We start from the raw sequence: 24,181 nt of genomic DNA, 5'->3' as shown, positions 1-24,181 counted from the left end.
GCGAAGAGTTAAATTTGGTTGAAGCAAAGTTTTTTTCATCGACATTTTGTTTCAAATATTCAGTAGGTTCACGCAATCAATGAAGTAAAAACGTCAATATTTTCTAATTTAAAACACTAAGTATGCTCTAAGTGCAGACGTGGAGGGTTGCAAGAAAAAATGTGGGATGTATAAAACAGGGATTGCTTGTGTTTAACTTTTTCATTCAGGCTACTAAAGACTGTAGCAAAACAGAAGAAAGTTTGTTCCATGATAAAAATGCACATTTTTTTCATGTCGGCACTGCAAAAACAAACAAAAAAGCGGTACGAATAAAGAACTCTCAATAAACGCGTCATTCCAAATCTCTTGACGCGTTAATTTGTCATTTAATAAAGCAACAGGCAGGTATTCGGCTGTGGCTCATCGTACCTTTTGTGTGTGTTCTATAATTGTTTGTCACATGCCTGCATCTTACACCTCATGTGGTCTGTTTCCGCCATATAAGTTACTCGTTATCATTCCTGTATCACTTGTTCAGTTTGTGCTTTTCAGTCCGCAGTGTCGTTACAGTTATAGTGCATAGTCAGATTAAACTTATATTGCAAATTTAAGTAATCCCTGATGAAGACATATGTACAGTACATGTCGAAAACGTTTGAGTTAATTTTTTCATTATGTTATTTTTGCAATAAAACGTGTTAAACCCGCTAAAGTTGTTTTGTTATGTCTGTCATTCAATAAAACTTTGCAATTTTAGACCAAGGTCAATCAAAAATCAATTTGATGCAAAAATACTTCAAAATATCACAGTTGTATTTTTAACTAAGAAAGATTAGAAGCCCATCTGATTACAAATCGTTGATACAACTACCAACACAAACATGAAATGGAACTTGTAAAGTTGTTACTATCGCAACGGAGACGCTGTGCGATGAAAATGAAAGAAACCATAATATTGTATTTGGTTTGAGGATTTTTATCCTCGGACTGAGAAAAGCTTTTTTGAGAGCCTAATGCTGGTAGTTTCACATACTTGTAGAGGCTTTGAATCACTGATGCAGGCCGATCATCGAGATTGACAGAGTGAAGTTTCCGATTGTTGAAGTGTTGTTGTGAACTGTTCTGAACTGTGAACTTTCCTTATCACTGGGTGCAGAGGAATATGCAGTGGAGCAATCCTTGATATGCGTTATGCGTTGCCCAAGCGCATTGCACAAGAGTCGAACCATCGCCGCTTGATCTTGTTCTTTCTTTGTTCACAAATTAGGCGTTTTATCACCTGAACTATATTGGAGCGGGTATGATGAACTATAATTGGTACGATTAATAAACATGATATAATAAATAAAATTTGTTCATAGGAACAGCCATGATAGCAAGTGAAGTTTGGTAAGAAGTGGACGGCGTTCTAATCTTTTGATTACTTGTTGATCAGATAGAATTATCAAACAAAAGTTTCCCTTTCTAACGCATTACTAACGTTGTTTTGGTTTTGATTCGGAAGGCCGAAACGGTGTGCTATTGTCTGCAGTCATTGACGCTCTTGGCTTATGACGATTGAACACTTTACTGGAGGCACCTTGCTGTGCATTGAGCAAAGCTCACTGCTTGCAGTTTGAACACTTTAGCAAGGTTGACGGTTGCTATTTTTGGCACTTAGGTTCCGAAATGGGAAAACGTCACACGGAAGTATAAATCTCGGTGGCCAATGTACCCAATGTACCTATTGCACTGAGGAGGCCAAAAAGCCGAAAAGGTGTGATGCACACGCAGATATAACCAAAATATATATTTTTCAGAAGGAAAAAAAGTTATCTAAGGCTAACTGTTTTCCGTTCGTTCTGCAATTGCAAAATAATTAAAAAGATTTTTTTCGTTTTTACAACAAGCCTGAAAACAAACGATTGGAAATTAATGCGATGGGAGAACCTCCAGCAAAGAAACAAGTAAGACGGACTGTTTCTCAGTAAGACAAGCAAACTTTATCAGACTTGTTTTCATAGATATTGGTTCATGGTAGCTGTTGACTATAATTACCACACCAAGCTTGAACTTAAAAACTTTGAATTATTTATCATCTAAATTACTTTGTTATGAAGTATAATGTGAAATGTAATGTGATATGACATACATGAAAAATAATGTTACTTTTGCTCCAGTGCTTCAACGACCCGATTCATAAACACATAGAGCTCCATCCTTTGTTGTCGAAGTTCATCAACACTCCTCAATTTCAAAGACTAAAAAACATCAAACAACTTGGGGGGAAGTACTTTCTTTACCCAGGAGCCTCTCATAACAGATTTGAACATTCCATTGGGTAACTAGTTTACTGGGAAATTATTTACTCTGTGGTATATTGTTTTTTTGTCATTAAAAAAGTAGTTTTTGCAATTACACAATTAGAGTGGATATATAGTTTACAGTCCTTACAGTTTGTAGTCAATAATGGGAGTCTTCTTCGGTTTTAAGTTTTATCGGTTACATTAATGCAATGTTTTTCCTTCAGGGAGCAATACCTTGAATCGTTGCAATAAATTTGCATAAAAAGACTATATAGCCTATACTAGGAAGATTTTCATAATCTTGTACAGTAGTTTCAGCAAAATATTAGTCAACCTAAACTCTGCAAATTTGCTGCACTGGAACATCGTGTTCAAGTGATTTTCTTAACTTTAAACGGTAAAGTTAAGATGCTTTGAAATTGTTCCAATTTTCTTTTAAAGGGTTTGTCATCTAGCTGGAGAGCTCGTTCGACACTTACAGTCCACACAGCCAGAGTTGAATATCGATGAAAAAGATGTTTTATGCGTTGAGTTAGCTGGACTGTGTCATGATTTAGGTTTGTTGTAACATGATTTAACTTTGTTGTAACATGATTTATGTTTGTTGTCACGTGATTTAGGTTTGTTGTAACATGGTTTAGGTTTGTGGCAACATGATTTAGGTTTGTTGAAACATGATTTAGGTTTGTTGAAACATGATATAGGTTTGTTGTAACATAATTTAGGTTTGTTGTAATATGATTTAGGTTTGTTGTAACATGATTTAGGTTTGTTGTAACATGATTTAGGTTTGTTGTAACATGGTTTAGGTTTGTGGCAACATGATTTAGGTTTGTTGAAACATGATATAGGTTTGTTGTAATATGATTTTGGTTTGTTGTAACATGATTTAGGTTTGTTGTAACATGATTTAGGTTTGTTGTAACATGATTTAGGTTTGTTGTAACATGATTTAGGTTTGTTGTAACATGATTTAGGTTTGTTGTAACATGATTTAGGTTTGTTGTAACATGATTTAGGTTTGTTTGTATTTCAAGGGAATTTTCAACTATAGCACTAGAATCACGCAGATAGTATATAGGCTATACTGCGAATCACAGATGTAACACAACCCACAGGAAGTAGCGAAGGGACATGTGATTATAAAGTCAGACGCTTCCATTACTTTGCTATAAAGTGTCTTATTGAGAGTATCGAGACACAATCCCATGCTCTGGAGCGGTGTCGAAACAAAGTCCTGTTAATCGCGGCGCAGACGCACTCACCACTCGGTTGATTTTGTTTTCGAAAGCATACCAGTAAGTCTATAGACAAAAGCTAAGGTTGCAAACAAGCAATTTACTTCTGAAAGAAGTAGTTTAGTTTCAGTTTGTTTTTTTTATTTCTGACCATCACAACGAAAAAACAATATATGCCAAACACAGCTGAGGTCTAGAAAAGGTAGAAGCGCCAAAACGCCGACGAGTATTCTGACACTTTAGTGAGCTTGAAAAGTTAGAAACAAGTGTGGTCAGAGAACACTGGGTGCATCAAATACAAAACAACAACTACAAATTTTCTAGTTGCTTGCCCAGCAGCCAGACTACTGAGAGTAAACCTGAGATGTTAGCGCAAAAATATTTCCAAGCAAGAGAACTCGCTTGATTGTGTGTTCTGGCGGAGTTGTTTGCACTGGAGCGTATTTTTTCTCGCAGACTCACGCTTAAGTTTCAGTAAGCGGCACAAAGTGCGATTATCTTAAACAAAAGGTTAAGCTTGCTTAAGCAAAGACGCGCCTTTTAGTTTCCATGAATATCGTAAACTCAATTGATATTAATAGGAGTATTGTTTCAGGGACGTATCATGGAGGGGAGTTTGGTGAGCAATTGCCTCACCCTAATATAGTTTCAATACCAATACAACGTTTTTATGACATTGTATTACGTTTTGAATGAGTTTCATAAATGTTCCTCTGCATTTAGTAACTATCTTTTTAAACAAACTCTTTATTTTAAATATCAAAATATTTCTCCTCTCGACACTTGCTTTCCCCCCCCTAAAGTTTTCCTTATAGCTACTTCTTTGCTACGCAGGTCATGGTCCATTTTCACACATGTTCGATCAGCTATTTCTGGAAAAAATTGGAAACGAAACTCCGAAACCTTGTTGGAAAGTTCGTTTTTACATATTATTTTTTATGCTTGGCAAGTTATGACTTATGTCCACATCATACAATGAAGTAATGAACTAGTGCCCCTTTCCTAAATTATATTATATTACACCGTTCTACCTCTTGTTGTTCTTGTCGAAATATCATTAAGTTGTTTTTCAATGGCGTATAATCATTCTCTCCTCGGGCGTCTAGCTCCTTTCCCGTCTCTTGAAGCTACATGGTTCTTGTGGCCCATCGATCACTTCTTCATTCTATTGTAATCGCATAACCACTAACCAGGTCATGTATATATTTAGATGCTTTTGTTTTCATCGACACTTTTTTTTTCTCCAACCTCACATGTTACGTTTGTGTTTATTTCTCCTTTAATGTCGATTTTGTTTAATTTGGCATTTTGTTGCCAATTGATTCATCAAATTTTGCCATTTTGTGTCTATTGAAAATCAGTTCTTATTTCATTTCGTAGGCTACTCTTTCGTTCCACGTAGATGATTATAGCCTATTATAACAACTACGTTGATATGGACGTAAAATTCGAAATTTGGACCGATATTATGTGTTGGCTATCCAGATTGCCAGTGTTTTATGAAATTAGGTTTACTCTGTCTATCGCCATTTTTTTCGTTCTTTTTAAGTTTTGTTATTTTCCCGTGTTCAGCACGAAGAAAATGTTCATCACGAAGAACGATCTTGCCTGATGTTTAATCGAATTCTAACGGATAACGCTGGCATCGCCTCAGATTTTGAGGAGCTTTTGCTAACGGAAGGTGAAAAAGAAAAGAAAAAGAAAATAAAAGAACAAGAAGAAGGGTGTAAAGAAGAAGAAAAGGAAGTTAAGATCACCAAGTGTCAGAATGCAATTTTTATCAAAGAAATGATTAACGGACCAAGACCCAACGACAAACTTGTAGAGTACAAACCTCAACCCGCGGTAAATCGATTAAAACAATAGTCTACCGTATGTTTACATTGCGTGAGGTGGGATATATTTGTATAAATTTCTTGGAAAGTATTTTTGAATGATTTATGACGTTTTAGAGTTAGACTAATGATCAACAATGATGTTGTGTATTTTCCTGATCAAAATTTGTGATTTAAATGCATAAAAACTGTATTTAAATTGCGATCACCATTTCACGGTTATAGAAAAGAACAGGTTAATCAAAAGTTCAAAGCACTTCGATTCATAAAGAACGAACTGTATCCTGGCACTTTTTAATTTTATTGACAAGTCTGAAGAGTCAGAACAAAGAATGATTAGTTGTAAAACCAAATTATTTTTCCGAAGCTGGGGAATAATTTTCTTTCGAAATAATTCTTCCGCATTAATTCAGAGCTAGATTCATAAAGCAAAATATCAGACAGTACATCTCCATAAAAACAGCTCATTTTAATAATGTTATTTATTTTATATAATTTTGTAAGTATTTTTACAAGTTGACAGTTTTCTTGCAAAATGGTATATCAGTAGATCTTACTCACAAAAATTGCCATCATATTTTTCAAAGGTTTTCTTTTACAATCCAATATTTTTAACTTTAACTCTTTAGGGTTTACCAAAGACTTAACATACTGACATCGCATTATTTCCATCTTTTAGGCTTGATCTCACGAGTTATTTTTACCTCCAGTAGACTTGTAGTGACCTATGGTTGTAAGAAAGCAAAACATGCGTTTTTTGGATGACATACAATATATTGTCTATATTTCTCATGTTAACATTTCATTCAGGATTGGCAGTACGAAGGCAGAACAAGAGAAAAAGGATTTCTGTATGAGGTACGGTTATGGCTAAAATAAATTATAATGGGCGTTAGGCCTACTGAAATGTTTTCACAAATGCAACAACGAATCACAATGATTAGGTTATATAAAAACAGAGAGAGACTGTTCACCAGGCATTTGGTAATAAAATTAATTTGCGTTCTTCTGGTGACTATTTACTAGGTTACCTCGTGATGTTAAAGATGAAAAGGATTATACAAAAAGATTGTTCACAGAAAAATGGTACATAAACCAGAAGGCACAACATGCTCTTAACCAAAAAGATGGTCAGAATTTCCCCTCTGTGTACAACAAATTACTTTAACTTTAGCTTCACCTTTTCCATTCTCAGTGCGTCTTCTCTACCATTGTTATTGCTAATCCCATTGCTTTCTGTCTTGTCTGATGTCTTTTCAACGTTTCTGGACAGTGGCCCAATAGATAGATAATTTACGCTGCGGGAAGTAGCCTACTGGTTTTAGGCATTCACTGCATTTAGTTTAACCTCTAGGTATCTTTCTCGGCAGCCGATTTGTAGCAAGAATTGACAGCGATAGACACGTGTTTCGCCCATGAGGCTGGGCTCATCAGTATCGCACCGTACACCGTTATGGTTGGCGAATCGCAAGCTGTACTAGTGAGTGCTCAGCCTTGTGCTGATAGCCGGGAAGAACGCCCCTTTCTTCACAATGTCCTCTGCCCTGGCGCCTGCTGGTTTTGTTGGCTCTTTCTTTGTTTCCACAAAGATAAGAGTTAAACTGACTGGTAAAGCGGTGGTCGAATAAATTTGTGGCAGAATACGGTGCGATACTGATGAGCCCAGCCTCATGGGCGAAACACGTGTCTATCGCTGTCAATTCTTGCTACAAATCGGCTGCCGAGAAACATATTGTTGATTGGATGGTCTGAATGGCTTAGCGTGGAAGCTACACCGTTATGGTTGGCGAATCGCAGCTGCTCGCTGTACTAGTGAGTGCTCAGCCTTGTGCTGATAGCCGGGAAGAACGCCCCTTTCTTTACAATCTCTAGGTATCTTGTTGCGTGTTTTAATTCTGATTCTTGCTGCTTTACTTTACTCATTTTATCAGTATGTTTTTGTGCTGTGCCATCGTTGCTGAACAGGTTGTATCAACCTGTTTTAGCCACCTTGATAAAGTCAGTCGTGCTGACTGACGAAACGTCGGAAAAAAAGCTAGTTATCATCTTTAACATCACGAGGTAACCTAGTAAATAGTCACCAGAAGAACGCAAATTAATTTGATTAGGTTATATCTTATTTCAAACCTTTGTTTAAAAGGATTGGTTCTGAGGTGCCGAAGGTTCGAGCCACCTTCCGTTTCGTGCTTTACAATAAATTAATTTTAAGTTGCTTTGCAAACTTCATACTTTGTTTACTTGCACTGCACAACCAAGAAAAGTTAAAGGAATAGATTGAAACTGTTGTAGATTGTCGCAAATCAGCGCAACGGAGTGGATGTTGACAAATGGGATTACTTTGCTCGCGACTGCCACCAGCTGGGCATAGCTAACAGCTTTGATCATATTCGGTTCATGAAGAACATGAGGGTTCTCGACTACGCAAAAATAACCGCAGCCCAAGGTCAAGATGGGGGTAACGGCCAGGCTAAATCCACTTCTCTTCCTGATTTGGGGATTTGTGCAAGAGATAAGGTTTGGCGTTATAGGTTATTTGAAAACTTGAAATCTCTGTGATGTGATTCAAGTTTGCCGCAGCCTCTTGAAACATAATAGCATAGCACAAAAACGTCTGAAAAACATCTTAGGCTTTCATATAATCTTAATTGTCATGAAAGTATCTTTCTTTTGTTATGGTTGCTTAAAATCTTTCACTTTATCTTGCTGTCGTGTTGTCAGTAAATTTTTATGTTCCTTGTGATCATCTTAGCCCTCCTGCAAAATGCTGCAAAGATAACCCGCAGTAATAAAAATTGGGACAGTAAATTGGATAAATCCTGATTCAATCATAAATCTAGATAAGAGAAAAAAAATCTTTGGTAGCCTACTATTGAAGTAATCTAAACAGAAAGTCCTGTGAAAGCAAAAAAAACCTTAATAAAGTTCACTGAAGTTATAGGCTAACATACATACTGTACATTGTGTTGGGTTATATTTTAAACCACTGAAGTAGGTTATATCTTGATTAAGTTTATTTTAGACTAGGCGTAGTGATTGCAATTTGATTTTCACAGTTCCATCGTCTCAATGTAGGTAGCCTGTACTAAGCAGGCACGGAGCATAAACGTGTAAAAGTCAATATGGAAATCGTAATATTAGGAAATAGTTTTTATAATCCTAATATATCGATGGATTATAGCTTATTGGTTGTTGTGACAATGCTTTTTTTCATTCCTTTTGGACAAGGTTGTTGCAATGTTAGATAAATATCAAGGAGTAAGCGGGTTTATGCTATTTCTCAATTACAGGAGTGCAAAAATCTATATGAGATGTTCCACACTAGAGTTTCCTTGTATCATCGGGCATACCAACACAAGATAAGCACAGCTGTAGAAGCTATGTAAGTGGCGGTAACGCTATTTGGTTAGATTGTTCTACTTAAACTTTACAATTGTTTTCCAGAAAAAACATTTGAAAGCGAAGTCATCTGGTATTGCAGTATTTAATTGTATTAATGGGTGCTTGTGAATGTCGTAAGATTCCTTTAATTATGTAACACGAGTCCTATAGTTCTCTTTGCGTAACTGATACATATGTTTCTCGGCAGCCGATTGTAGCAATGAATTGACCGCGATAGACACCGTGTTTCGCTCATGAGGCTGCTGGGCTCGTCAGTAACACAAATTGGCGTCAGTAACACAAATTGGCAACACTAATTGTTTAGCAACCGATTTTGTAACCTTTATGATGAGTTGCAGTATATATATAGTGTTATTGACCTGCGTCGTATCGCCTAATACTTGTTTTACGTTCTTCGTCGTGCCTTAGGGTTTTCCGCAGTAAAAGTATCTACTTGACTGGATTAAATTTCCGCAGTCGTTATCTCAGTCCGTGGTTAGATATTTCTATTACCATCAATTAAGCAGAAATGATTTATTGCAATTTGCAGATAACATTTAGCATGCACTGCATTACAAATAGGGGATAGGAGGTTTCTACCTATTTCTAATCCTCTGCTATGTTTGGCATAACATACTGTTTTTCATTGTGATGTTCAGAAATAAAAACAAACTGAATTGAACTATAATGTATTTGATAAAAGTTATTTGATGTGTTTAGTTTGCCTGATCATCATTGTCCGCTATATTTTCATTTACTGTCACAAAAATATTCAATTTATTTCATTACAGGATATGTGATGCAATGGTGTTGGCAAACAACTGCATCAAATTTAAAGGAAGCGATGGAAAAGACAAAACAATGGCTGAGTCTGTTGATAACAGGAACATGGTTGCCTTTGAAAAGATCACTGACAATGTAATGCTGCCACAGTGTTATGTGTCCGGTACTTATATAGATTTAAACAGGCTTTAATGCACAGACGTAGCCATCAAAAAATATGTTTCTATCCTATTACGACGTTTTAATATCATTGTAATACGTGTCGAATTACGTTTACCCTCCTCTCCCACAAGTTTCTATCCTATTACGACGTTTTAATATCATTGTAATACGTGTCGAATTACGTTTACCCTCCTCTCCCAACAGCTATTTTTGCGCCTGAAAAGTTTCTTTCTAGCTACGTCACTGCATTGATGCATTGTTTGAGAGCGTGCTGGCCTACGTAAGCCACGTTGAGAGTAGCAAATAAAAAAATAAACAGGAAAAAAATAGCAGCCCTGTATAGGCTATTGCTAACGTTATGATAAATTTATATTTTTAGCAAGATAAAGAACACAGTAATCAAACTTAACAAAATTAGGATTGTTCGAAATAAGCTTATGAGAAATGCTGCTATTCATTTTTTCAAAACTTGCCTACCTTATTCAATTTAAATTTTTTTTGCATATTTCTTAAAAAACTGTTTACCAGGAGATTATCTGTGTCAGTTTTTGTAAGCTTTTCAACAGTTTGCAGTGTCTAATCCAGTGTGGTAATGTTTAGCTGATATTAAAATTTCACTGTTCTATGATTACTTACTTGCTCTACTCAAGTCTCTATGAGTCTGTGAACGAGAAACCTCAGCGACTGAAATCGAGACACCCATTTGTACGTGCCGCACAACTCCTGATGAAAACTGCTGAAGACCAATCCATCAGTGCGGCTACCTGGGCGGACCACCAATGGAGCTCGGAGTGGAAGAAGAACTCCTCAAGACTCCAAAGTTTCATCTCCGACACCGGCAACCACCCAACCGGAATGCATTTGCCAAGGAAGGCCTGGGTGCGGCTCAACCGCCTGCGTACTGGCGTCGGACTATTCCGCTCGAACATGCACAAATGGGGGATGGCTCCATCCGCGATTTGTGAGTGTGGCAAGGAGGAACAAACCGTAGACCACACCATTTGTAATTGCGCCATCTACCATGCGCCAAATGGTGTGCGTGGTCTGCGTGAACTGGATGACAAATCAATTGAATGGCTGCTCGACACCTGCCCAAACATCTAGACCGCGTCGCCGCCACTGCCCAAGGGTGGTAAAAGGCAGAGCCCCTCGACCCTTGGAGTGGCGAAGAAGGTTCAAACGAAGAAGATTACTTACTGATGAGTGGTGATTGAATTAACTGTTTCGTTTTTACTGCACACAAATACCTATGCGACTGTAATATGAACGTATAAAAGAAAACAATTAATTTTAAACCGTAAAAATGTTAAGTTTTTCAAAATGTACTCTAGGTGATGCAACAAATCTATTATTCAAGTGATTCGTCTCCTGCAATGATACAAGCCCGACAGCTATTGAAAAGAGTCTTCACACACGACTACTACCACTATTTGGGAATAAAAAAGGTTCCTAAAAGTATATATGGTGTTGTCCCAGCCGACCTTCAAAAAGAGATCGATGGTTGGAAAGTGAGACACAATATTGCTTCTAATAAACTAAAATTTTATAAATAATTTCTTACTATCTTTTGCTTTCAAGTTGTCGTTTTAAAAGCCCTCAACTCCCATGTTTGTTGATTTGGATGCAGTTGCAGGAAGAGAACTTTTATAGAATGTTAAATGTGATTTCAAATTTCAAGCTGGAAAAAATTAACCAACAAGCCTTGCCACTATTCAGTACCATATGTTTTACGACAACCTTAAATTCTGTTGTAAATTAAATCTTTGAAGTTTGTTTTTTCCAAAATCACTATTTTGTTGTTGAGGCATATTTAAGTTTGCACTCAACAATTACTTGTAGTTTACATGCTGTTGCAAAATGTCTGACTGGAATTGTTGAAACATAAGTTATCATTCTTTACTGTCTCTTCCATTTGATTCAATGGGATATAACTTCATCACGCACTGATGATACACTGAAAATGCGTTTTTTTTTGTTTTTTTTTAACATTTAAAAAAAAAATTAATCAGACAGTTAACAATAGTCGGCAAAGTCTGCAAATGTGACTAATCAAGTCGCATTTTCAACTCGACGTGGTAATTTGTGTAATTAGGTAGTTGTACATGAAACATGGTTTTAAATTATTCAGGACAAGCAAAAGACAAGTTTTGAGGAGAAGTTCGAAGGCTTGAAGGAACATGTAGTTTATCGTGTAAGTACAATACAAAGCAATGAAAGCATATGAGTTACATTAATCCACAGTTGATGTTGTTGTTATTAGATTTCTACGACTTTTGGCGACGTTTATTAAAGAATCAAAGAAATTACATTTTTTCTGAATTAGACCTTCTTGATTGACCTAATCCTAAAGTATTTTTATTACTTAAGAACAAAAAATGCCTTGCTTAGAGTCCACTGATTTTCAACCTTTATCCTTGTTGGCACTACATTGACATCGACAATCAGTATTTGCACATCTTCTAAGAATAGTTGAAATGTAATTATCCCTACAATTCAAAGTGCTGAGTCCCGGTAAATAAATGCAATATAACTTCTTACGTTATTTTATAACTACGCCAAACAATTCAGTATCCACGCATCCCTGGAGGAGGTAGGTCTCGCATCTCTTAGTAGTGCGTGCACCCATGGTTAAGAACCCCTGGCTTAGACTTAGCTATTTCCAACATTACAGCATGGAAAATGCCGCCAAAAGCGATGAATGATCGTACTTTTAAAATACAAAAATTATTAAACAATGACTTTAAGTTTTAAAATTTTTAAATTTATCTTAGACTTTTGAAAATATCCTTAAAATGTGTAGTATTCTAACTTTTTTCCATGATTGTATTGATTTGATTGGTTGAGTATTGATTTTATTTCATTTGTTTGAACAAGTGAGCCATGGTGTTACAAAAGGTTTTATATTTTCAAATGTTTATCCTTTTGCATACGAATGCATTAAAACCTACGCTTTATAGATAAAAAACATAAGTTTTTCTGTTTCAAACATCAACCACAAAAATAAAATATTTTTTACCCGTTAGACTGTGCTAGCGATCAATATACAAATTGGGTGAAACAAAATATTCTAAAACAATTTTGTGCAGGAGAAAAAGTACGACTACGGAAAAAAGGCTCAGAACCCTGTTGATTTGTTTGGGTTTTATACAAAGAATGAACCAGATATTCCTATATCCATGAAGAGGGAGGAAGTATCCCATTTGCTTCCACAGCAATTTCTGGTTTGTTGAACTGATTAATAATTAATTTATTTAAAATTTGTTCAGCCAGTAAACTTTATTTGTGACTCATCAGATAAGATTGCTTAATTTCTGTAAGTATTGATGAATATAATGGATAAAAGCGGTAAAACAATAGATAAAACCAAATCATTAATTTGCTTTTATTATTTCTTATGTTAAAGCTTTGGTAGAGAGTTTGCTTTGATGAATCATAGACAAGCCAAACAAAGTACCTTTAGCGGTTTAACATGTTTTATTACAAAGAGATATAACATAATTAAAAAATCAACTCAAACGTTTTCGACACGAACGTGTGTCCTCATCAGACATTATTTAAATCAGATAGATAGTCAAGATTCAGATTTATCTAATAATTTTTCATTTTATGTGTAATGCAGATTTAACTAATTGCTGATAAGGACACACGTTCGACGTTCGTGTCGAAAACGTTTGAGTTGATGTTTTAATTACGTTATATCTCTTTGTAATAAAAAATGTTAAAACCGGTAAGGTTACTTTGTTTTGTTTGTTTATTTCTTATGTATTTCCTAATAATATTTTTGTCATGTAAACTTTATATCACTTTCCATAATTAAGAAAAGTAGCTTGAACTTTCAAAATATAGATGTTTGATTTGTTGCTGTCATATTTTTGCAGAGTGTCTTTCAAGTTAAACGGAAAATATCACAGGTTAACAAAGTTGTTGTTGTATTTCTACCAATGCTTGTTCTGACATAATTTGAGGGCGCTGATTCGGAATTTGACCTCAGCTCTTTTCTACAAGTTCTACATTGTTTGTACAGTAAATTAAAATGTAGGCTAGTATAGCCTATTTAATTTTACTATATGGGTCATTCCATACTAACTCATACACCCATATAAGTACCTAGAGGCTGTCAGATTTTGCTGAAAATTGTTATATTATTCCTTAGGCTTCTAAACTTCCGAATTCCAAGTTTTAGATCAATATCTTAAACGGTTTTCTCAAGACGACCATTTCCATATCCGGCTCTACCCTCGTTTTTGGCTTGTGGGGGTTTAGTATAGGAATGTTTGTCATTTACAAGCCTTAGCCTTTATAACCAGCCTTATAACTTCTATTGTAAATGTGACGGAGGACTAAAAATTTCTGTATGAGTTCGTTACACACTGTACTACACAATTCAAGAAAAAAAAAACAACATCTCTAAATGCATAGTTGTTAGTTTGTCGTATCCAGGCTTACACCTGGTGATTGAAGATTTAGATTAAGTGGGCGGGAAGGCGAGGAAGCCAATCTTTGTTTCTACCTTCAGGCATGCCTTAAAGTGTCCTGCCAAAGACACAGCCGCATTGCTCTTGAGCGGTGTCGAACCAACGCCCTTTCGATTGCCGTTCCAAGGCTCTAACCAGTAACCACTCGGCTATGTATAGGTATAAGGTGTGTCATCAAAATCTTATGTTTTTTCAATTTTTAAATGCTTTTAACACTCAATCTAAACCAATCAAAATAATTGTTTACAACATAATATTTGTAATATTTCGAAGCTTGTATTCTACCGATTTGAATTTGACAGTTGTGGTGTCATTAAAAAAGATCTTATGGGGATCTGAAAACCCTATCAAGTAAAAACAGCCCATTTTTACCCCAATATTTAGAGCCCCAAATGACTGTATAGATATTTCATCGTCGTCATGGAATTAATACCAGACAAATACATACATTCAATCTTTCTTTTTATCTAATAAAATATTTGACAATGAAATTCTTTCAATGTAAATCTTATGTCCTTAGGCTTAGCCTACACTATGACGTTTCGGTCATTTTTGCCCAATAATTTCAAGTCCAAAATGTAGGTACTGCTATTTCGCATTCATCAAATGCTGGCATTTGCACAACAATCTAACCTATTAGTGTAATTTATAGTAACAGCATCTTCAGCTAGCTAGCACATGTAAAAAAGACAAATTGCGAAATACGTAAAACAAACAAATCAAGCAAATCCGATATTATCAACACCGATAAAAAATTCTATTTTAAATAGATGGTTACATAATATTAAAACCAAAAGCGGCAAGCCTAAGTCTTTAGTCAGAAAAAATTCAATAATGACAACAGGTAAATATTGAAAATAATTACTATTCTTAGTGATCATAGACAGCTCAATGCTGACACTGTTGGCTGCTAATATATGTTTAAATGATACTTTCACCCCTTCTCACCAGGGAAAAAGTCTCCATTGCAATCAAGAAGATATTATGCGAAGATAATATTGTATGAAAGTTATTAAACTGCTTTAAAAAAAGAAGTTGTTATCAGTTCTCACGAAAATTCTGCATTATGTAAACATTCCGCTTGACTTATAATTAGTGATGCACTTGAGGCAACAATTTGGGTCATGAAGCCTTGCACTTCGTATCTGCCCTAGTTTATCAAATCAAAACTGAATTTCCGTAGAAGGCTGAGTGACAAGTTTTGTTTTAAAACTGAAATTATGTTTTAAATATTTTTTATGACCACAAAAAGATTTCAATAATTTATCTTTTCAAGGTTTGTTTAGTGTTGTGTAGTTTTTTAGTAAAGTTTCGAAACATATTTCACCTCATATCTTTATAAACAGTGAAATGACTCCATTTAATTGTTAACTAGTTGAATGAGCAATAGTTTTATTTCGGAATAGCCTATTGCAATATTTTTATAGGTTTTGAGTTCAGAAATCATTTCTACCCTTAAATCAATTGCTCTTGAAACCCTGTGCGCACCTAATATCTCGGTTAAGTTAATTAAATGAGCTTGAGCGAGCGAAGCAAGCCACAATTTTTTGAGAAACGGGAGGAAAATTACACATGTTTTTTCTGTTTCTGTTTGGAAGGAGGGGATACAAAAACAACAGGGGCTCCACAGGATCCATTGATATACTCCACCACGTGCAAGTTAATCAGCCATGAGTAAGCTTATGTTCACAATAGCTGAAAATGATGCACACATAAGAAAAAAGCCGTATAAATAAATATTATTCAGTGCAAATTAGATTTAAACACTAAATAAGGTAAAGGTGAGTCCCATGCTTGATCCAAGCATTCAGGGATAAGAAGATAAAGTTCTCATTATAATAATCCCTCGACACTAACGAGGGTAGGGTGGCCAGTTCCTTTCTTTCGGCCACTTTTCCTTCAGCAACTACGCCCACTTAATTCATTACACCCTTGGTAGAGGTGAGCAGTGTTTTTCAACAACCAGCTTAAGCCGGGAGTCGAACGAGTATTGCAGGATTGGAAAGTGAACGCCTTATCCGCTTCGCCATCCTACCGCTCAAGCACAACATACTGTATATGCCACAAACAGAAAACAATTCCAAACTCATACAAAATCCGTTAAAAAATCGTATGCAACGAACGTAATATTTTTTGCGCAATGCTCAGAGTTTAAGAAAGATACCACCAGTGGCGTAGGAGCATATGCTGCCGCCCCTGGCTTTCTTTGAAAATGCAGCCCTAAGTAGACTGCAGCAAATTTTGAAATAGTTTCATGTTCAAGCAATCTTTTCAATAAAGATAATTACAAATAATGTACCGCGTCTCAGAAGTTCTATATTGCTTGAGCAGTGCCGGTCTTAGGGTATTTCGGGCCCTGTGCGGAATGTGCTTTGCGGGCCCTAATGACAATGATCCAATTCAGTAGCGTAACTAAGTATTTTGAAAGGGGAGGGGGGTTTGACGGCCGGCGGGCAAAGCCTGACGGTGTGGGGTCAGGCGAGCCTCTCCCAGAAAGATTTGAAAAATTACTTTGAATTTGGTGCATTCTGAGCGCATGTTCAACAAAAATTTGAGTTTGAATATTAACTGTAAATGGTGCTGTCCGGTGGCATAGTAAAAGGATAAGATCATGTTTTCTCTGGCATTTTTCGGAAATAAAGCTGAGTCTCCATGTTTTCTTGTTGCTAATTCCTAAAGCCGCAACTGACTTCAAGGATAACGGTAGGCTACTTGCTTGTGAATCGAATTGAATTTTTTCCATTGGAAATGACAAAAATTACTGCATTTCTTGAGTAAATTGCGGGCCCCCTAATTTGCGGGCCCTGTGCAATCGCACGGTTTGCACACCCCAAAGACCGGCACTGGCTTGAGAAAGAAGCCTCACTGTCTCAGCTTTAAGGCCAAAAATAAAAGACAAAAAATAGACAACAAATGTATTAGGCAAATAAAAGATCAATAGTCGCTTCAAAATTGAACTTTTCGAGCTTTCGCCGAAGCAAAATCAGCGATAATATCTTCAAAATCAAGTTTCTGAACGTATAGTCTCTTTCTATAGAAAGAATCGATAGAGCTGATAGCCGATCATCATTCATGGTAGAACGTAAATACGACTTTATCATTTTGAGCTTGGAGAAACTCCTCTAGATTTATGACGTAATAAATGTTACTAAGAATTGAACAACAGACGGAGTACAGGCTACCAGCTATCCAACATCACGCAAGAAGCAACTCGAGCTTTTGAGCTGTTGTTCTATCCTTAAATTTTTTAAGGTGTGCTAGCTGTCTCTTTGTAAATCATTTTCTTGTTTCACTTTTTATTTATTTTTGTATTACTTCATTTCACGTGCTGTGTGCACTGTGCAGCCTCATTTTGCCGCCCCCTTGCAGCCTGCCGCCCCTGGCGCAGAACCAGAACCACCAGGTGGCTGCTACGCCACTGGATACCACTACACCTAGCAGGTTTACAATTTTCCATATAAGGCTATACAAAAAAAATGTTGACCTGTGTTATTGTTTCCTTTTTACGACTTTATGTTATCCAGCAACGAATTCGCTGTATGGATTGTGGTAATGAATAAAAAAACTGTTCTGTTGTATAACAACTGAATCATTCATCTAATTTCCTGATTGACACAGGAATACGAGTTGGAGGTTTACTACAAAGGAAAGGTCGATGACAAACACTACAATGACGTTGATAAAAAGTTCAGAAATTGGATGGAGCAGGAATGATGCGTATATTCTTCATCTTTGAAAACCAAAAGAATAGACATTGTTTTGGTTTTTATCAGCTTTGGTTGCAAAGGATATGTATGGATAAACAACGTTATATTCTTTTGCTTTTGTCATAATTGTTTCCAGAAGGATTTGCAAACACACACGCTCGCAGGCGCTTTAAGATAAAATTTTTCTGCAATACTGCTAGCTCTATGCATTGCATTACACTGCACACAAAAGTAATGAATGTGACTGAATTTACGTTTTTGTGTTTTTTATTACCACTACATCCGCTAAGTCAAGTAGAAAATCAAAGTTATGCATGACATCGTGTGGAATTTGTTGAAAACTTGAAAAAGTTGGGCAAAAAATATCCAGATGTTTATAGATTATATGAAAGTATATTGTAATCGAAGTGTGCCCCAATATTGAATTTGAAAGTTATGTTTCCAACGCATAACTTACAATATTAACATGCTCCGCTGAAGTTGTAGCCTGCAAGTTTAGTTCTTAAAATTTGAAACAACTTTTCAACTTCTTTTCATCATCTAAAAATATCCAGATGGTTGTAAATTTTATGAATCGAAATGTTCCAAAATTTAATTTGAAAGTGATGCTTTGAACACATGACTTGCAATATCAAAATACTCAACTGAATATGTAGTCTACAAGTTTAGTTTATAGAATTTTAGAAAGAACTTTTTAGCTTGTTAAGATTTTAGATCATTATGACAATTTGTATTTAAAAGTAGACGTAAGCTTATTATTATCTTATTGATGTGAAATGTTTTCCTTGATTGAGTTACTATTAGCCTATTGTTATAATGATTTTCATTGTTTGGGCGATACTGGTAGTTGATTAATTACATTTAGGCTACAGTATTTACCAGACTATCGGTAGCAGTTTAGAATTTTTTAATCAGGTGGTCTATGCTTTGTTGCTGAAAATATTTGGGGCAATTAATTAGGTTATATTTGGGCAAGGATTTTTTGCACCCCCGGAAAACTAAACTTTTCCTACTCCTATAAATGAAATAATAGCAGTCCAACATAATATGCACAAAGGCATAATGCAATTTACTTTTGGATTTACCGAGGCCAAACCACATCATTGCAACTGTCTATTTGTCGTTTTAACCTGTTAAGTGCGTATTACGGCCAGTGGTGTTCGACGGAATCACTTTCACTGCAAGTAAAGAATAGTCCAATATTGAATTATCAGAAACAGTCAAAACCACAAAAGGAAGCAAACAGAATTAAAAGAAAAGCTTGTTGCGCTGCGGACTCCACAACACTCTACGAAGTAATAATGCGAGGAAAAATACTGAGAATTGTCAAATGCGCACAATAACTCGAGTTGCAAATATTGATTGCGCACTTAACGCGTTGTTACTCATATAAATAGTAAAAGTTTCACTTTATTACTCAATTTTTGTGTGTCTTTTTTTTGTGTTTTTTTTAACTTTTAAATGGTTATAAAGTATTAAAACTGGGGATCATAAAACGATTTACTTTAGTCTTTGTTTTTTTTAATGGTTATTTTAACGTTCTTTTACGTTTTTTTGTTTTTACACTGTTTCTATATGTTTCATACAATAATAATATTCAATAATAATATTTAATATATAATTTTCAATAAACAAATTTTGTTTATTGAAAAAATGCAATTCGTTGTTGAAAACAATTAATGAAAACTAAGTCAAAACATTTAATGTTTTCATTTATCACAGCAAAAAATCGTAAAGAAACTGCAAAATTATAGCTGCTGAATAACTTACTATAAATTAGTTTACTCTATAGTTTTGACTAAGTTCTATAAGGGACAAGTGTAGCCGCATGGTCAGCAAGTGGCACCAATGAGCCACCCAACTTCAAGTGCTGCAATGATGAGGATGAAGACTGTTCAGAATCCAGGGAAATGATCCCACTAGTGACTCTGTTTACAGTCAACCTCCTTTGTTGCTTGTCTTAACTTCTTTTATCAGCTTGTATATTTCTTTGATTGTGTATACCCTATTTTGGTGAATAAACGCTCTTTAATCTAACTGGTGAATCTGCAATCTAGTCGACTGATGCAGGACTTATTATATCGATAAAAAATTGGAGATTACCACACTTAATTGGCAAATTCAAGTTCTTTTAATTCAAATTTATTAAACTTGAATTTGCCGATTAGGTGTGGTACTCTCTACTTTTTTGATTATTGCTGTCTGAGATGTTCCCACATCCCCACTAATTCATCGAGTGTGGTGCGGATGAACCTTGTGGACAAAATACGTGTCTATCGCTGTCAATTCTTGCAACACTCGGCTGCCGAGAAACATTTTTTTTTAGAAACGTTTTGATGCCTAACGTGGAGGCTACTGTATGGTTGCAAAGCACAGTGTGCGCTGTTCTATCATAAACCTTGTTGTGACATCAGGAAGGTAACTTCATATTGTTGGCAATGTTGGACAAATTTGCCAGCCTTGTGCCAACACACACCGCAAATGGCCAATGTTGCAACAATCAATGTTTGCTGAGTTGTTGTGACACCAGGAAGATCGTTCCTTCTACACAACTTTAGATCGCTTTGATTGAATGCGGAGGGTTTAAAGCTGTATATAGGCCAGCAGCGTTCTTCTTCGTGTGTAGCAAGAAACAAATCTATAAAGTGAACTATAATAATCAACACAATGTCTATGAACATGTTATTATCAAATCATTTGTGAATTGTTTTTAATTATAGTTTTAATAGTCGATCAATCATAACTACAACTATGACAACAATTATCTTAAATAAATGCTAATGTTGGTAAATAAAAAAAAAACTTTATTAAAATATCCTTCACATATCGATTCTATAATTTAACAGTCAAGCAATATGAAAATTACATCATCACAAATATTGTTTAAAGAATTTTAAGGGTGTTTGGTCCTTATAGTGCAATGAGCATCAACATCTCTTTCAATAATACTGAAATAAATTTTCATGACAATTCAGGAGTGAGTACAATACATAGTAAGACTTTTCGCGTAAAAATATGCTAGCTTTGATATTTTACACAGAATTAAAAACCCATTCATACACAATTAAAGTACATAAAAACTAAATACATAAATTTAACATATTGTTAAAAGGGTAGTAGGCCTAATAACATATATTGAAACTTAAAAAGCGCCAAGCAATAGCAATGTTGCAAAAATCTATTGATCTACAAGCAAATAAATTCAATCACTTCAATTAGATGGCTGATTTTATTCACGCTTTTGATTTCCATAAGCATAAAATAAAATGTTTGAAATTTTTTTTAAATTTTACGATGAGAACCAATGCAGTTGATACTTTATTGTCTAACTAAACTCATCAAAACAGTGACAGTTACTTAGACACCTAACTAACACCAAACTAAAAGTCTAGGCTACTAAATTGTGTAACTGATTACAAATAATCTAGTATTAAGTGTTTGTAAAATTTGAATTATTAATGGAATTTTACTACTAGTGTTGATTTATGTTATTAATTAATAGGATAATAGATAAAAAACAATGAAAACTATTAATACTACAAAAAGTGCTCAATGCTAAGCAAAAAAAGCAAAGCAGAGCGAATTAAATCAAATATAGTTACTACTATCTGAATCCTTAACAGCCTGTTTCACCTAAAAGAGGATCATCAGAATGTCCTTATTCAAATAGCATCTAATATAATTCTATTTGAATAAAGACCTTCTGATGATCCTTTTTTGGGTCGTCGTCGTCGTCGTCTGAGCTTCTGGGGCCGAGGGTCTATCCTTTTACCACCCCAGATTCACGATGTTCCCGGACTACACTGGAAGGCTGCTAGAGAGCAGCCAGTCTTTAGTTTCATCATCCATGACGCGCAGACCTTCCACTCCATTAGGTGGCTTGAAGATGGTACAGTAATTGATGATGTGGTCTGCGGTCTGTTCCTCGGCACCACATTCACAGGAGGAGGAAGAAGCCATTCCCCATTGGTGCATGGTTGAGCGGAAAAGCCCGACGCCCGTACGGAGACGGTTGAGGCGCACCCATGCCTGTCTCTGTAGTGTCAGGCCGATGGGGCGTGTGTCGGCGTCGGGGATGAATGAATGGAGTCTGGTGGTGCTTGACCTCCATTCAGAATTCCATTTATGGTCCGCCCAAGTAGCCGCAGAGATGTCTTGTTCATCAGCTTCGTTGATCAGAAGCCGAGCGGCTGGCACGAATGGGTGTCTTGATTTCAGTCGGCGGGGGTGCCCGTTTGGGAAGGCAGAGATCTTGTTGTAAAGAAGATGGTTAGGCTCCAGTGCCCGTCGACCGAGGGACAGAGTGGCTTCTTCGCGACGAAGCTCAGCAGGTTGGATGCCAGCGAGAATGGGGAGATTGTCCAATGGTGTGGGACGCAGGCATCCGGTCACTGTGCGCAGGGCGCTGTTCATGGCAGTGTCGATGTTGTGGCAGTGAGCACTGCGGCACCAGATAGGTGCACAGTACTCTGCAGAAGAGTAGACAAGGGCTAAGGCTGCTATTCGCAAAGTGTCAGCCCTCGCCCCCCAGCTAGAGCCTGCCAGGCGCTTCAGTAGTGCAGCGTGGGATGTAATTTTCTTGCGCAGTGACACCAAATGGTGGCGGTATGTGAGCGATCTGTCTAGTGTCACCCCAAGATACCTTGGTTCGGGGCAGAAGGACAAAGGTTTTCCGTTGTTGTGGACATGTAGCTCACGATCAGCTTCCCGATTGTGTAGGTGGAAAGCTGCCGCCACAGTTTTGGTTTCGCTGAGTTTCAGTCGCCAGTTCTGGAGATAAGCTGAGATGGTTTGCATGTCCTGGCTCAAGGTGTCTTCTAGATTTTCCCACGAGTTTGTGGAGTGGAGAATTGCCAGATCGTCCGCATAAGCGCATTTTGCGGAGACCGTGTTTGGGAGGTCGTGGGTGTAGATGTTGAAAAGAAGTGGAGCCAGGACCGATCCCTGTGGGACGCCGTTTTTCAGGCGTCTCAGTCTGCTTCGCGTGGATTGCCGGTGGTGAGGGTGAAGCTTCGATTCCTGACAAGTTCCATAATCATGTGGACCATATGTCAGTCAGGAAGCAGGCGAAGCAGCTTGTAAGTAAGGCCGCGATGCCATACAGTATCGTAGGCAGCTGTGAGATTTAGAAAGACAGCGCCGGCCTTCTTTTTTGCCTCAAAGCAGTCCTCGATGTCTTGGGTCAACAGTGTGACCTGATCTACGGTGGATTTGCCGCGCCGAAACCCAGCTTGCTCTTTTGGAAGGAGCGGGTCGATGATTGGGTTGACGCGGGCATAGATCAGCCTTTCAAGAATTTTGAAAGGAACGCAGAGGAGGGATACCGGACGATAACTCCTTGGGTCCTCTGGTGGCTTGTGAGGCTTAGGGATCGCAACTACTAGAGCTCTTCTCCATATTTTTGGAATTGTGAGGTGGTGCAGGCAGGAAGAGAGGAATCTACGTAACCAGGACTTTAGGGCAGGGCCAGCATGGAGCACAAGCTCAGGGCAGATCTTATCCGGCCCTGGAGACTTGTGTGGTTTCACTAGGCGGAGGGCGGTGGCGAATTCCTCTGGGGTGAAGTTTCCAGAGATTGTTTCTTCTTGTGGTGTTACCACTCGCCATAGGGCAGACACTTCCTTGGCGACAAGGCGGGATGTCTCGCGGTCCTTTGTCTTGTAGACCCCGTTCTGCACTAGCTGGGAAGCGATGGCATTTGCAGAAACGGGGCACTAGCGAGGGGAGTTTGCTGAGCACCCAGTGAGGTTGTTGATGATGCTCCATGCTTTGCGGCTTGAGTGTGAGAAGTCAATGGTTTGGACGGCTTCATTCCATCGCTCAAGCTTCTTTGCGTCCAGTCGCTCAAGTAATCTGGTGGCGGCGGTGTTAGAAGCAGTACCCGGGGTGGAGTTTAGGTAGGAGCGATAGAGAGCTTCACACTCAGAGTCCCAGCATGGTGTATAGCTGGTTCGATGGCCACGTGGTATTGTGGCCTTTGCCGCAATTATTATAGCATTGCAGAAGTCCTGATATGCCTCGTCTGCGTTGCATGTTTCAGGTGGTGGTAGCCTAACTTTGCAGCAGACTCATTGGTCAGGAGGCTGTATTGATTCCAGTCGGCTTTTTTGAAGTTCCATCGCTTCACCGGTGAACTCAGGACAGGAGCCACATGTTTTGGGGCGATGATGAGGGACGGCCGGTGTTGGGACCGCGGGAACTTCTCAAGCACACGTCTGTCTGGAAGAGAGCTGTCGACACTCGCGAAGGCCAAGTCAGGGTTTGTCCCTGTTCCCCAGCAGCCGGAGTGGAAACTGGCTGGTTCCTTTGGACTGAATAGGAGGGCAAGATGGTTTG

General features: G+C 37.3%; 1 protein-coding gene across 1 annotated transcript; it reads left to right on the top strand.

Moving 5' to 3' along the window:
- Nucleotides 1-1,855: 1,855 nt before the first annotated feature.
- Nucleotides 1,856-19,845, top strand: LOC145767484 (deoxynucleoside triphosphate triphosphohydrolase SAMHD1-like). The gene is made up of 13 exons (XM_082579320.1): nt 1,856-1,928; nt 2,142-2,302; nt 2,709-2,824; nt 4,340-4,419; nt 5,078-5,350; nt 6,151-6,198; nt 7,630-7,854; nt 8,628-8,719; nt 9,510-9,636; nt 10,995-11,171; nt 11,792-11,854; nt 12,750-12,884; nt 17,757-19,845. The coding sequence occupies exons 1-13, from the start codon at nt 1,902-1,904 to the stop codon at nt 17,850-17,852; spliced, it is 1,620 nt and encodes a 539-aa protein (XP_082435446.1). The 5' UTR covers nt 1,856-1,901; the 3' UTR covers nt 17,853-19,845.
- Nucleotides 19,846-24,181: the final 4,336 nt, after the last annotated feature.

The sequence above is a fragment of the Aplidium turbinatum genome, chromosome 1, assembly GCF_918807975.1.
Source record: "Aplidium turbinatum chromosome 1, kaAplTurb1.1, whole genome shotgun sequence".
In the NCBI taxonomy this organism is placed as follows: domain Eukaryota; kingdom Metazoa; phylum Chordata; class Ascidiacea; order Aplousobranchia; family Polyclinidae; genus Aplidium; species Aplidium turbinatum.
This window is presented reverse-complemented; position numbering and strand designations above follow the sequence as displayed.